This window comes from Borostomias antarcticus (assembly GCF_949987555.1).
Source record: "Borostomias antarcticus genome assembly, chromosome: 6".
Taxonomy (NCBI): domain Eukaryota; kingdom Metazoa; phylum Chordata; class Actinopteri; order Stomiiformes; family Stomiidae; genus Borostomias; species Borostomias antarcticus.
The window spans coordinates 10,080,929-10,095,421 of record NC_140239.1 but is presented as its reverse complement, the minus strand read 5'-3'; the positions used below and the strand labels follow the sequence as shown (position 1 = coordinate 10,095,421).

Here is a 14,493-nt window from a genome sequence, read left to right as displayed (position 1 = left end):
GAGCGTCAGCTTTCTGGACAAGCTAGGGGTTTAATTAATAATGAATAAATAATGTCTGTGCAGCAGTTTTCTCATTCAATATCGCTGACCAGGCCACGACTTTTGAGATTGAAGCAAGTCAAGAGAAGCATTATACAGTCTCATAACATCATTTTTATTGACAAACGGGTGTTTTTAAATTGAGGTTGTGGTTTAAAGTGAGGTGGAGAACTCTGCCCAGCTGCGCTGAGTCGCCCGTGATCGGACCGGGACCTGGCGCATGTGGCAGCCTTGGGGTCCCGCTCGTCATTATGCGACCGATGTGCAGTGGCAGAGTCCGGCCACACGGGGGGGGGGGGCCTCACAGCTCATCCCGCGGAGCGCGCAGCGGAAAGTGCTGGAACTCCTCAGGCACCTCCTCCCCCTTCGCAGACCTCTTGTAGAAGCCCAGAGAGTCCAACAGGCTGCTGATCTCATCTGCAGTCATCTTCTTCACAGGGACAGTCTAACACACACACACACACACACACACACACACACACACACACACACACACACACACCATTGTCTAACAGATCCCTTACAGCTTGTATCTCTAACCTGACATATGTTCCGAAGTTTGCAGCCCACAGTAATACTCCTGGCGCTGAAGTGCTGAGACAGCGATAAAACGGTCCACGTTACCTTGACAACCTCGTCCTTATCATCGTAGAATATCAGACGAGGTTTCTTCTCCTCTGAAGAATCGTATTCCAGGTTGTGACTTTGATGGAGAGATGGATGAAGGAAGAAGGCTGCACCACAGCACGACACATTTCTAGAACCAGACTCATCATCACATTTAAAGCAAACACCATTCAGACACAGGCATGACCGACTCTTGTGTAATTCTAGACAGATATTTATCTTTTTGAAGTGCAACCAACACATGGCTCAGATTAACACATAGTTTCACATAGTCTAGGACCCACTGGGCTGGTTTGGTGGGCTGGTGTCAAGTAGTTGTGCTGGCACAAGACTGGGTCTGTGGCCACAGATGGAACTATGGAATGATGTTAAGTTTATGTGAAAGATCATGAGAAAAGTCTACAGTCTCTGCATGGTGAGTACCAGATGAGACACACATTGGACACTGAGGACACTACAGTGTGAAGACACAACAATATGAGGACACTAAAATGTGAGGATACTACAAAGTCCCTTAGAAAGCAAGGATCACTGGCCTCAACGACTACAGACCCGTCACCCTGACCCCTGTAGCAATGAAGGTTTTTGAGCATCTTGTTCTGCGGCATCTCAAATCCATCACAGACCCTCTCCTGGACCCCATACAGTTCGCCTACAGAGCCAACATGTCAGTGGACGACGCAGTAAACAAGGCCCTTCACTTCATTCTCCAGTACCTGGAGTCCGGGGGCACCTACGCCAGGATCCTGCTTGTGGACTTCAGCTCTGCTTTCAACACTATCCTCCCACCCACTCTGGAGGGTGTGCTCTCCCAGCTGTGTGTTCCCGACCCCACCTGCAGGTGGATCACAGACTTCCTGTCTCACAGGAAGCAGCACATGAAACTGGGCAAGCATCTATCTGATTTTAAGGCCATCAGCACAGGCTCCTCCCCCCAAAGCTGTGTTCTTTCCCCTCTACTCTTCTCCCTGTACACCAACATCTGCACCCCCAGTCACCAGCCGGTCAAGGTCCTGAAGTTCGCTGATGACACCACCCTTATTGAGCTCATCTCCAAGGGCGCCGAGTCCGCCTACAGGTGGGAGATCGACCAGCTTCTATCCTGGTGCGGCCAAAACAACTTGGAGCTCAATGCTTTCAAGACAGTGGAGATGATTGTAGACCAGCCCCCCTCCCCCTCATCACACTGAATGGCACCCCAGTGATCATTGTTGACTCCTTCCACTTCCTGGGCACAACCATCTCCTGGGACCTCAAGTGGGAGCTATACATCAGCTCCCTCACCAAAAAAGCACAGCAGAGGATGTACTTCCTGAGGCAGCTGAAGAAATTACACATTTAAGGATACTACAACATAAGGACACTAAGATGTGAGGATACTAGTGTAAGGGAACTAAAATGTGAGGATACTACAGTGTAAGGATACTACAAAGCCCAGCGCTCCATTAGGAAGTGGTGCAGCTCTGGCATTTTCTTTATGGATCATCCAACCACACTGGGAGCCTGCAAGAGGTCAGAGGTCATGCATAAATCTACAGGCTAGAGGTCACTCATTAAACTACAGGTACACACTATACCAGCATGAAAAGTTGGAACAGTGAAATCAAAGGTTCTGTACGTAGGAGTCATATCATAGAACAAAGGAAGATAATAATAACAACAACAACAGCACCACACTATTACTATATGTATGTATGTATGTATGTACTGTATGTATGTATGTACTGTATGTGTATTATTAGACATATTTATACAGCCTGGATGTATGTATGCACATATTTTTATTCTATTCTATACTATACTGTACACATGCTGTACATCTATCTATCTATCTATCTATCTATCTATCTATCTATCTATCTATCTATCTATCGATCTATCTAATAACAATAATAATAACAATATAATGATAATACTAATACTAATAATAATAATACATTGTATTTACAATATTTAACACCTTTCCAGCTCAAATCGCTATTAGAGGTCATTAATTTCATTATACATGAATACATGTGTGGAGGCACAGCATAATGGTTAGCCTACAGCCTACAGCTAAACCACATTAAACTCACCATCAGTTTGCCCCTGGCGATGACCGGTGTCTGTGCCACCTCCGTGGTGTTATCGGCCCCTCTTCCAGAGGCTGAGAGAGCCAGCGTGAGCACCAAGACAGGCCACATGTCTTCAGACCCGCGACGTGTCCTCATCTGTCTTCAACAGCGCAGAGCAGGCCTGCTATCTACCTCTGACTGGGACTGCTATCTACCTCTGACTGGGACCGCTATCTACTCCAGAGTAGGACTGGTACCTCGGATTGGGACTGGTATCTCTCCAGGCACCTGCTCTGGGAGGACTGTACCATTTGTCACCCCGACGGGGGGAACATCTGCTGGCACTGTGACACTTTCTTTCTCATGGATTTTTCCCTCCACCGGTCATTCAGACGTCTTCAGAACAGAGGATGGCCATGGTGCTGCCGCCTCTGCTGCCTGGGTTAGATGTTTCTCACAGGATGTTTAAAAAACACATTTGACCCAACTTTGACCCCCCACCTCCGACCAACTTTTGAGAGTTTCTCCCAGTTCCTCTGTATCTACAGAGCTCCACGCCATCCTAAGCAGCACCTGCATCCTTATCACTGATTCCCACAGTGCAGCGCTGGTGGACAGGCCAGCCACTCACAGCACACCACATACTAGACACAGCCAATACACCACAACCAATCACAATGAACCAGCTAGCCTGCTAACGTTGTGCAAAAATACATAGCCTATACTTTTGTTAAGAATTATACTTCTAGTAGCTTCTAGGATCCATTTCTGTCCAGAGGTTATGTCCAGCTCATATGAACTGTGCCACACTGTGAAAGGGATTGGCGTACTCTGTTGTAGACCATTAGCTAAGTAATTATTTTGTAGAGCAGAAAGCTTTGGAGAGCAGGGTGGGATTCAATTAAACATTCCATAGCACTAGAATAACACCACACTTCTCTCCAGAAAAAAAAGAAGAAGAAAAAGCTGAGCATGCTGTCCAAGTTTTAGAACTCAATTCAGTGTTTTGGAAAGCGCATTTACACCGGGTCACCCCTAGAGGGCGATAATGGCCGCGTCTACAGTTTCCTGGCAGATTGGCGGGTAAAATGTACTTCCAAAGCCTAGCCACAGACAATTATGTTTCCAACAAAAATAAACCCATTCTGGATTGGAATGCCGAAGCAAACCCATCTCCTCTATCTTCCCCAGGCAGAGCAGAATGCTACAGCCTCAGTCCGCCAGCTCTCCTTCTCCCTCTCCGCGGCAGAGAGAGAGAGAGAGCGAGAGAGAGAGAGCAGTCCCCATTTTAACAGGGTTTCCTCCCCTTGGCAGCTCTCGTAAATCTGCAGCGCCAAACAGAACAGGACCTCCATTTGGAAAAGAGTTTTACTCTCGCGTCTTTATTTGTGTGTATAAAGCTCAACTGTGTTTCTCACAATGTAAATGCCTCTTGCCAAGACTGGGAGACGAATAATCGCACACTGCAATTTGTTTCAAAACACAGGGAGGAAGAATGATAGAGAGACAGGGAGTTGATCGATAGACGGAGTGAGAGGAGGGGGGGTGGATAGAAAAGGGAGAGAACGAGGGAAACAGAGAGAGAGGGAGAGTGAAAGAATGACGAAAAGGGATAGAGACGTAGAGAAAAGAGGGGGAGAGAGAAAGAGAGGGGGTAGGAGAGAGGGAGAGGATGAGGGAAACAGAGAGGGGGAGAGTGAAAGAGTGACAAAACGGGATAGAGAGAGGGAAAGAGAGAAAGAGAGGGGGGGGGGGGGGGGGTTGGCATGCCTGGCATCTGTTTGGCACGCGTGGCATCTCTGTGTGTGAGCTAAAGGGTATAGTGGGTACGGTATAGTGGATGTATAGCCTACCATATTAATATTCCCACTGAGGGCCTGAGCCTTGCCAAAGAGAAGCTCACATCTCTGACCTGCTGACCAAGCAGAAACAGACCATCATTATGATTCTGTTGCATGTGTGCGTGTGTGTGTGTGTGTGTGTGTGGGGGGGGCTAGGTTATGTGTTACTTCATTTTCAATAACATATAAATACACCCTTAGTAGGGTGCACATGTATAGTAGACACCAGCAGTAGCGCACGTCTTGATACACACAGTACATACAACTGCTTCACCCTGATCAAACGCTTCACCTAGGTTGTGCAGTGTGAGTGTGTGTGTGTGTGTGTGTGTGTGCATGCGTGTATATTTGTGTGTATGGATCAAACGCTTCACATAGGTTTTGTTTGAATGTGTTTGTGTGTGTATGTGTGCGTGTGTGTGTGCGTTCGTGTGTGTGTGTATGTTTGTGTATATGTATGTGTGTGTGTGTCTGGATCAAACACTTCACCTAGGTTGTGCGTGTGTGTGTGTGCGTGTGTGTGTATGTATGTGTGTGTGTGCGTATGTATGTGTGTGTGTGTATATCAAACGCTGCACAGTCTCTTCTCCTTTCATGCTCTGTGCCGTATCCATCCTGACTGACTGGGAGCACTCCCAGCATGCCCTTCTCTCTGCATGTGTAATGAGGAGACAGGAAGTCCCTCAGTCGGACGGACGCCGGTCCCTCCTGCCTCTTTCCTCACACTCAGCAGTCAGGACTCATTATAGCCACGCGCACTTCCTGCGCCTTCTAATGTGGTGGCAACTTCACAAAGAGGGAGCCTGTGTGTGTGGGTATGCTTGAGTGTATGTTCATGTGCATGTGTCTGTGTGTGTGTATGTTGGTGTGTGCTTGAGTGTATGTGCATGTGTCTGTGTGTGTTGGTGTGTGCCTGAATGTATGTGCGTGTGTGTGTTTGTCTGTATGTGTGTGTGTGTGTGTGTGTGTGTGTGTGTGTGTGTGTGTGTGTGTGTAAGAGAGAGAGTGTTTGATCCTTACTGTCTGGACCCTCAGGGTCACATGGGATGGGGGGGTGGAGGTGGGGGTGGGGGCTGTCTGATCTGTAAAAGCTGCCTGTGGAGACAGGAGATGGGAACTGTCAACCTGTAGTACAAAGCTGGCTAGATTAAAGGAACTAGACCTATATGACAACACTGCCCTAGATTAAATAAACTAGACCTATATGACAACACTGCCCTAGATTAAATGTGCTGTCACCATTTCAAAAAATGTTATATATCCAACAATTATTAAGATCAGTATAATCTGAATGAGAGCACTGAAGTGGCTTCTCACAACCTTGTCTCTAAGAACAGATCCTCCATCGTGTGCTCTTGTCACAGAGGACCAATGCAAACACATTATATATAGAGTCCCAGTGCGTGGAGGGAGGGGTTCCAAACCAATGTTTACATATTTAGATTTGGGGAGGAGGGGGTGGGGGTGGGGGGGTATGATGACCTCACAGCGGATGTGGGAGGTGTGCAGTGAAGGATGACCAGGCGCTGACCACATGAGAGAGGCTTCGGGGGAAACACTCTCCCCTCGCCGGGCCTAACCACAAACACATGGCTCCTGGAACGGCCCAGTGAGGGCCTATAGACCCAGTGGGTTACACACACACACACACACACACACACACACACACACACATACACATACAAACATATACACACACACAAACACACACAAACATTATATATATACTATATATTATACACACACACACACACACAAACACACACATACACACACACAGAAGATAACAGTATATTTCACATGAACACACACACACACACACACACACACACACACACATACACACACTTATGAAACCCAGGAGTGTGTGTGTTGGGGGCAGCGTGTCGCCTGGATAACCAGGAGCATGAATAAGCAGGACTACCGGCGACAAGGAGGAACTGACTAGGGTTTCCAACGAGGGAGAGCTGGAGTCCACAGTCTACAGTCATCATGGTGGATGTTTGTGTTGGATGGAGGCTGGGAGGGTGGAGGCTGGGTTTGAGGCTGTGAGGGTGGAGGCAGTGCTGGAGGATGGGAGGATGGAGGCTAGGAGGAGGGAGACTGGGAGGAGGGAGGCTGGGAGGGTGGAGGCTGGGTAGATGGATGCTAGGAGGAGGGAGACTGGGAGGAGGGAGGCTGGGAGGAGGGAGACTAGATTGGAGGCTGGGAGGAGGGAGACTAGATTGGAGGCTGGGAGGAACTGAAGGAAAAAGGGCTATTGAATGAAAAAGAGAGAGGGGAAGAGATGAGGGTGAGATAAACAGAGATGGGGATGAGAGGACGAGAGAGAGAAAGAAAGAATGAACAAGAAAGTAAGACAGAGGGGAGAGGGGGGAGAGAGGCAGAGAGAGAGAGAGTGTATGTGTGTCAGAGAGTCTGACTGACCTGTTTTCTATTAGGCCCAGATCCTCTCTTTAATACCCTCCTCTGAATAATGCTGACAATGGGGAAAACAGAGTCCCAGACAGCCGTCAGCACTCCCTCTCCACAACACCATGTCTGGGTGGGGAGGAACTCCGGACCTATTAGCTTATTAGTCATACTGTACTTTGTTGATAATGCCATGTTTACAGTAGACGGCTAACTAGACCAGATGCTAACTCATTAATCATTTGACCATGGATAGTAAGTGTTGGAGGTCGAGTAGTACTTGTTGCTGTGGTAGTCCCCTCCACAGCGAAGCGAACCCTGCTGTCCTGGCTCTCATCTGAACGGAGGAAGTCTATTAAAGCCTCGCTTGAGCCACTGTTTGGGAGTGTATGGCTGTCCACCGTCAAGGATGTCACTACAAGCCAAATATTCTAGTTTGGTGCCTTTGCAAAGGGGTTGGGGGCTTTTAAATGTACTTACTTCTATAGTTATATTTAGACATATATATCTTATTCCATTCTATACAGCACAGTTACTGTACATATAGATGTTTATAGCCCCAGTTATTCCTCTTTTATGCTACTACCCCCTTATCTACTGTCTTTTTACAATACTCTGTATCTAGTGTCCTTTTTTCTATCTCTCTATCTCTAATGATGCTCCTAAATCATGGAGTGAGTAAATCGATGCGAGGAGATGCCAGGCGAGCCCAGGAGCTCTCTTCATTTGAATACCACTCAGCCAAGAGCTGTTCTTCTCTGGTTGAACACTGAGCTGTTCCTCTCTGGTTGAACACTGAGCTGTTCCTCTCTGGTTGAACACTGAGCTGTTCCTCTCTGGTTGAACACTCAGATGTTCCTCTCTGGTTAGCAATGAGCTGTTCCTCTCTGGTTGAACACTGAGCTGTTCCTCTGGTTGAGCAATGAGTTGTTCCTCTCTGGTTGAACACTGAGCTGTTCCTCTGGTTGAACACTAAGCTCAGAGCTGTTACTCTCTGGTTGAACACCGAGCTGTTCCTCTGATTGAACAATGAGTTGTTCTTCTCTGGTTGAACACAGCTCAGCTCAGAGTTGTTCTTCTCTAGTTGAACACAGCTCAGCTCAGAGCTTTTCTTCTCTGGTTGAACACTGAGTGGTTGCTCTCTGGTTGAACACTGAGCTGTTCCTCTGGTTGAACACTAAGCTGTTCCTCTCTGGTTGACCACTGAGCTGTTATTTGCTGATTGAACACCGAGCTGTTCCTCTCTGATTTAACACTGAGCTGTTATTCGCTGATTGAACACCGAGCTGTTCCTCTCTGGTTGAACACCGAGCTGTTCCTCTGGTTGAACACTGAGTTGTTCCTGTCTGATTTAACACTGAGCTGTTCCTCTAGTTGAACACTGAGCTGTTCCTCTCTGGTTGAACACTGAGCTGTTCCTCTCTGGTTGAACACTGAGTTGTTCCTGTCTGATTTAACACTGAGCTGTTCCTCTGGTTGAACACTGAGTTGTTCCTGTCTGATTTAACACTGAGCTGTTCCTCTAGTTGAACACTGAGCTGTTCCTCTCTGGTTGAACACTGAGCTGTTCCTCTGATTGAACACTGAGCTGTTCCTCTCTGGTTGAACACTGAGCTGTTCCTCTCTGGTTGAACACTGAGCTGTTCCTCTGGTTGAACACTGAGCTGTTCCTCTCTGATTGAACACAGAGCTGTTCCTCTCTGATTGAACACTGAGCTGTTCCTCTCTGGTTGAACACTGAGCTGTTCCTCTCTGGTTGAACACTGAGCTATTCCTCTGATTGAACACTGAGCTGTTCCTCTCTGATTGAACACAGAGCTGTTCCTCTCTGATTGAACACTGAGCTGTTCCTCTCTGATTGAACACTGAGCTGTTCCTCTCTGATTGAACACTGAGCTGTTCCTCTCTGATTGAACACTGAGCTGTTCCTCTCTGATTGAACACAGAGCTGTTCCTCTCTGGTTAAACACTGAGCTGTTCCTCTGATTGAACACTGAGCTGTTCCTCTCTGATTGAACACTGAGCTGTTCCTCTCTGATTGAACACTGAGTGGTTCCTCGGCTTGAACACTGAGTTATTCCTCTCTGGCTGAACACTGAGCTCAGAGCTGTTACGCTCTAGTTGAACATCACACTGTTTCTCTGGTTGAATACTGAGCTGTTCTTCTCTGGCTGAACACTGAGCTGTTCCTCTCTGGTTGAACACTGAGCTGTTACTCTCTGGTTGAACACTGAGCCGTTCTTCTCTGGCTGAACACTGAGCTGTTCCTCTCTGGTTGAACACTGAGCTGTTCCTCTCTGGTTGAACACTGAGCTGCTACTCTCTGGTTGAACACTGAGCCATTCTTCTCTGGCTGAACACTGAGCTGTTCCTATCTGGTTGAACACTGAGCTGTTCCTTTCTGGTTGAACACTGGGTGGCTCCTTTGATTGAACACTGAGCTGTTCCTCTCGTGTTGAACACTGAGCTGTTACTCTCTGGTTGAACACTGAGCTGTTCCTCTCGTGTTGAACACTGAGCAGCTCCTCTGGTTGAACACTGAGCTGTTCCTCTGGTTGAACACTGAGCTGTTCCTATCTTGTTGAACACTGAGCTGTTCCTCTGGTTGAACACTGAGCTCAGAGCTGTTCCTCTCTGGTTAAACACTGAGCTGCTCCTCTGGTTGAACACTGAGCTCAGTGCTGTTCCTCTGGTTGAACACTGAGCTATTCCTCTGGTTGAACACTGAGCTCAGCTCAGAGTGGTTCTTCTCTGGTTGAACACTGAGCTCAGTGCTTGGTGGTTTAGGGCAGGAAAAACGCCAAGCACCATTTCAAGTAAATGTCATTTCATAGTCGCTGCATTTCCACAGGGCTGAGAAATGACACTGACAAAGCTCTGTAATTAAACAGTGATTTTCTTACAGACGGTTAATCTGACAGGAAAAGCATAAAGTATAACATAAAGTGTAATGAGCATTAAAGGAACCAAAGGGAACACAAGGCCCTCTAGATTCATACATTTAGTACATGAAGTATGAGATGATTTTTTAACTTTGAGGGAATATTATTTTATTTCATGATACCTTGCATTGTTGTATATTGATACTTAGAGCTTGTAGCTTTGCCGAAGACTAACAAAGGCTAGCCAAACATGTCAAACATGCCAAACATGTCTGACACTGAGGCCTAATCAAAAACTCATAACTAGCAGCAATATAAAAAAGTTTCTCCAACTCTGGCCACAGAATAATTAATATTTTCGACCCCTTTTCAAGTGTAACTCTACTCCGCTTTCTTTCTGCTTTGCATTGCAGAAAATATTTGTCTTTTTTTCCCCCTGCTCATAAATTTCTTTCTTCCTCTGCTGGCACGGCTGGAATAGCTACCAGATGTGGCTTCAATCTGTTCCTGTTGCCGTAGCAACCGAGGGGATCTGAATATGTTTCTAGGTCTCTGGGTTTTGGCTGACTCACTGGGCTGAGTTTTAGGGCCTGGTGGTTTCTATAGGCTTGGCACACTGTTGTAGTGGTATCTATAAGCTTGGCACCGCTGTAGTACCGCTGTCCTGGTTTCTATAGGCTTGGCCCACCATTGTGGTCTGAAACTCCTTATCGGTCCCGTTTAAACTGGCACTCGACACGTCTTATAACCCCTGGCAGCATCCACATACTCTTACAGTAGTTACGCTGTACCTGGGAAGCGCAACACGGTGGCTGGCCATCAATGTTTTTTTTAATAGTTCATCATTCTCACGTCATTTCTGATCTCTTCGATAGAGACGGGACGAATATTACTGTGACTGTGGAAGGCAAGAAGAGGGGAAGGAAAAAAAGAGTTTTAATGTGCGTGTGGAACGCGCTGTACAGCATGTTGACCTGTACAGTACACCAACGCACGCTGGTCTCAAGAAACAGAAGTACACTTCTCTCTAGGGGTAAGCTATTCTGAGAGATATCGATGGCACGAAGATACTCTTTGCATTCTTATTCTAAGTTGTCTCAGTCACAGAACAACCGCACAACATGTGTTTGTGAGCTACCCGAAGAATCCAGCATCTGTGGGGTTGAGGACAGGGAGTCTGACTGAGGCATTAATGCTGACGTTCTCCTGTCTGTTCTCAGGGCCTGGTACAGTCAACATTGTCTGTTCTCAGGGCCTTGTACAGTCAACATTGTCTGTTCTCAGGGCCTAGTACAGTCAACATTGTCTGTTCTCAGGGCCTAGTAGAGTCAATACTGTCTGTTCTCAGGGTCTAGTATAGTCAATGCAGTCTGTTCTCAGGGCCTAGTACAGTCAACACACACTATCTGTAGGCCAGCTGAACTCTAAAAGGGCAGTTCATTCACAATTTGTCTATCTGGTGTCTATAATGTCTATATCGAGTTAACTATTATTTTAACGTGCATTGACTGGGTTGTGGTGGGTGACTGATTCTATAGTTTGTGAAACCAGGACATATTCTGAAACTTCACTGCCTGTTCAAATACAGTGTTGTAGAAATACTATCTGTCAGTCAAGATAAATAGCACCCTGTCACTGGAGCTGATTGGCTCAGTGTGTCTCCGTGGTCACACTGTGGTCGACCCCACGGTCACGTCTGGACCAGGCACTCCTATCAGGAGACACACAGAGCGGTGCGCTCGTTGTTTAGTCTACACACACACACACACACACACACACACACACACACACACACACACACACAGTACAGTATATGCACACACACACACACACACACATATGCACACACACACACACGCATATGTACACACCCACACCAGTACAGTATATGCACACACAAACACACACACACACACGCATGCCACACACACACACACACACACACAAACACACACACACACACACACACACACACACAGAGTACACACATGCATGCACACTGTCTCTCTCACACCCACAGAATACACACATACAGTATACACACACATACAGAATACACACACATACAGAATACACACACATACAGTATACACACACATACAGAATACACACACATACAGTATACACACACACATACAGAATACACACACACACAGTATACACACACATACACTGAACAAAACCCATGTATGTGGAACAGCATGTCAGCAGAGAGGACCCGAGCCAAAGCTCCAGTCTTCTGGATTCAATTATAGACCACATGACCGTACGCTCCGCGCTCCTCCGTGGCCTCCTGCTCCAGCTCCTGGCTATATACCCCTCCCCTCTCCCTCCCTCTCTCCTCCCTCCCTCTCTCCTCCCTCCCTCTCCTCTCCCTCGGAAGACTACAAGTATGCAGCGCATGATGCATTAACTCCGGGGTCCTTAGCACAGGCTTCCCACTGTTTGCCCCAATGAAAGGAGCCCTTGTCCCCCGGTCCCAAAAGACGACCCCGGCGGAGGGGTCCCAGCGGACGACCTCAGCGGCAGAGGGTCCCAGCGGAGGGGCCCGGCGGACGACCCTAGGTTCCCAGCACCCCCTGCAGCCTCTGCTGATGTGCTGTGACCATGCGAACGTTTGCTCCAGAACCACCCCCCCCTTTCTTCTGTCCAGGTCGGAGAGGTAGGAGGACTCGGAGGACATAAATATCATCACCGTGAGGAAGGTTCGACCAGCTGAGAGAGGAGGACAGAGGGATCCATACTGTCGTGTCAGAGGTTGATGAGTGGTTGTCTAAACAGAACTGTATGTTGTTATAGAGTACAGTACATATACGTAATGTTGATGGTATTGTAGCAGAAATGATCACAATATTCAATATTATCGTAATACGTACTGTGATGATAATCCATCAGAAATGATTACAATATTCAATATTATTGTAATACGTACTGTGATGATAATCCATCAGAAATGATCACAATATTCAACATTGTCATAATACAGAGCAGTGAGAGCACAAAGCAGGACGCTGACAGAGATGACGATGAATAGGGCGGTACATGCTGCTCAAAGCTACATGTAAGCATCACTTTTTATTTCAAACAAGTACATGAAAAACACTCAATAGCCATAAACAAATGGAAATCAAAGTAGCTAGCAGACAGAAAATAAAAAAAGACAATTATAGTGTATCATTGCTAATTGTGTTGGAGCTTTTTGAGGCCCTGGTTTACAAATATGTACTGTTGCCTGGAGAAGCAGGCTTGGGCCAGTCAGATACAACAAAGACGTGTTCTCTGCCTGCTTAAACAGGCATTTTATAATCACACAACGTACTGGTTAGCTATATGGGCTCTTAATAACAGTGGTATTAGAACAAGGCGTGTACTGTACTATCCTAAAAACATCTGTAATTGTTGTTTTTCCTGGATGGAATTAACACTGACCTGAAAAGTGATAGGATAGAGAAGGGAATGCTATTATGTAGCTATCTGCCATATAATCTCTGTGTCATGCAGTTAAGTGTTCGACAAACAATAACATCAACAGAGAACAATTACAAGCCAAGGAAAACTGTACTCCTATACTGGCCTCTGACATTAGCAATGACAAAAGCAAATACACATTTTACATGAAAGCCAGTTCATCGACACGAGTAAAAAACGGAGAAGCAACACGTTATATAAGCACAGCTTACAAACATATACAATAAAACCAACACACACACAAAGATCACATGTAGAAAGTGTAGAAAAATAAGGCAGAGGATGAAACTGGTTGTACCTTAATACTGTAGACCAAACAAACAAAAATGCAAAAACAAATACAAACAAATTATGCAACGGTAATAGGTGTAATAAAGTCTTAATCCAGAGTACAAACCAATGTCACTTCTTCGCCATCTTACCTACTACTGCAGGCAGGGTTGGCTTCTCCTGCTCAACCAGAAGATGTGTGTCTAGTTTTACCTATGTAGTACTCTAGTGGTTTTCAAGAGTGCTCTCTTTCAGTAATTATTTTTCATCAAAATTCACAATACGAAATATGCATAGCCAATACACAGCTTTGGAGAATGACTGTTTGGACTCAATTAATCTGTTTTTGACTTTGTATAATGCTCATAGCTCAATCTGACTATTTTATTAGCCATATTTTTAATTCAAGTTGAAAAATACCTCACAGGAAAAAAAAGATGTAACACTGTAGACTTTCCATCAAGTAAGTTGTGTAGGCCAATGTCCACAGGTTCAGAATGGGTTGAGTCAAACCCAACATGTTACATCATCATCTAGTCCTGCAACGATATGGCTGGTACCATTAGTGGCGTAAGGTCATTTCAAGCAAACAAGACATTTACACAAGGGCATGAGATGAGGCTTTAGCTTAGCATCACAGCTTTTACATACAGCTGATGATTGTACAAGACATTAAAGCATATTTTGGTAGGGTGTGGAACACCAAATCAGCCATAACCAGACAGCCATAACCAGCTCTGCTAGCCATAACCAGTTATCCATAACCATGTCAGCCATATCCAGCTCAGTTAGCATAACCAAATATGCTACCCATAACCAGATCTGCTATCCATAGCTCAGTTAGTCATGACTAGCTCAGTTAGCCATAACCAGATATGCTACCCATAACCAGATCTGCTA

General features: G+C 46.1%; 1 protein-coding gene across 1 annotated transcript; it reads right to left on the bottom strand.

The window, feature by feature from the left end:
• Positions 1 to 147: 147 nt before the first annotated feature.
• selenoe (selenoprotein e) lies at positions 148 to 2,945 on the bottom strand. Its single transcript, XM_084439987.1, has 4 exons — positions 2,742 to 2,945; positions 2,093 to 2,169; positions 664 to 742; positions 148 to 484 (listed from the first exon to the last, which is right to left on the bottom strand). The coding sequence occupies exons 1-4, from the start codon at positions 2,874 to 2,876 to the stop codon at positions 341 to 343; spliced, it is 435 nt and encodes a 144-aa protein (XP_084296113.1). The 5' UTR covers positions 2,877 to 2,945; the 3' UTR covers positions 148 to 340.
• Positions 2,946 to 14,493: the final 11,548 nt, after the last annotated feature.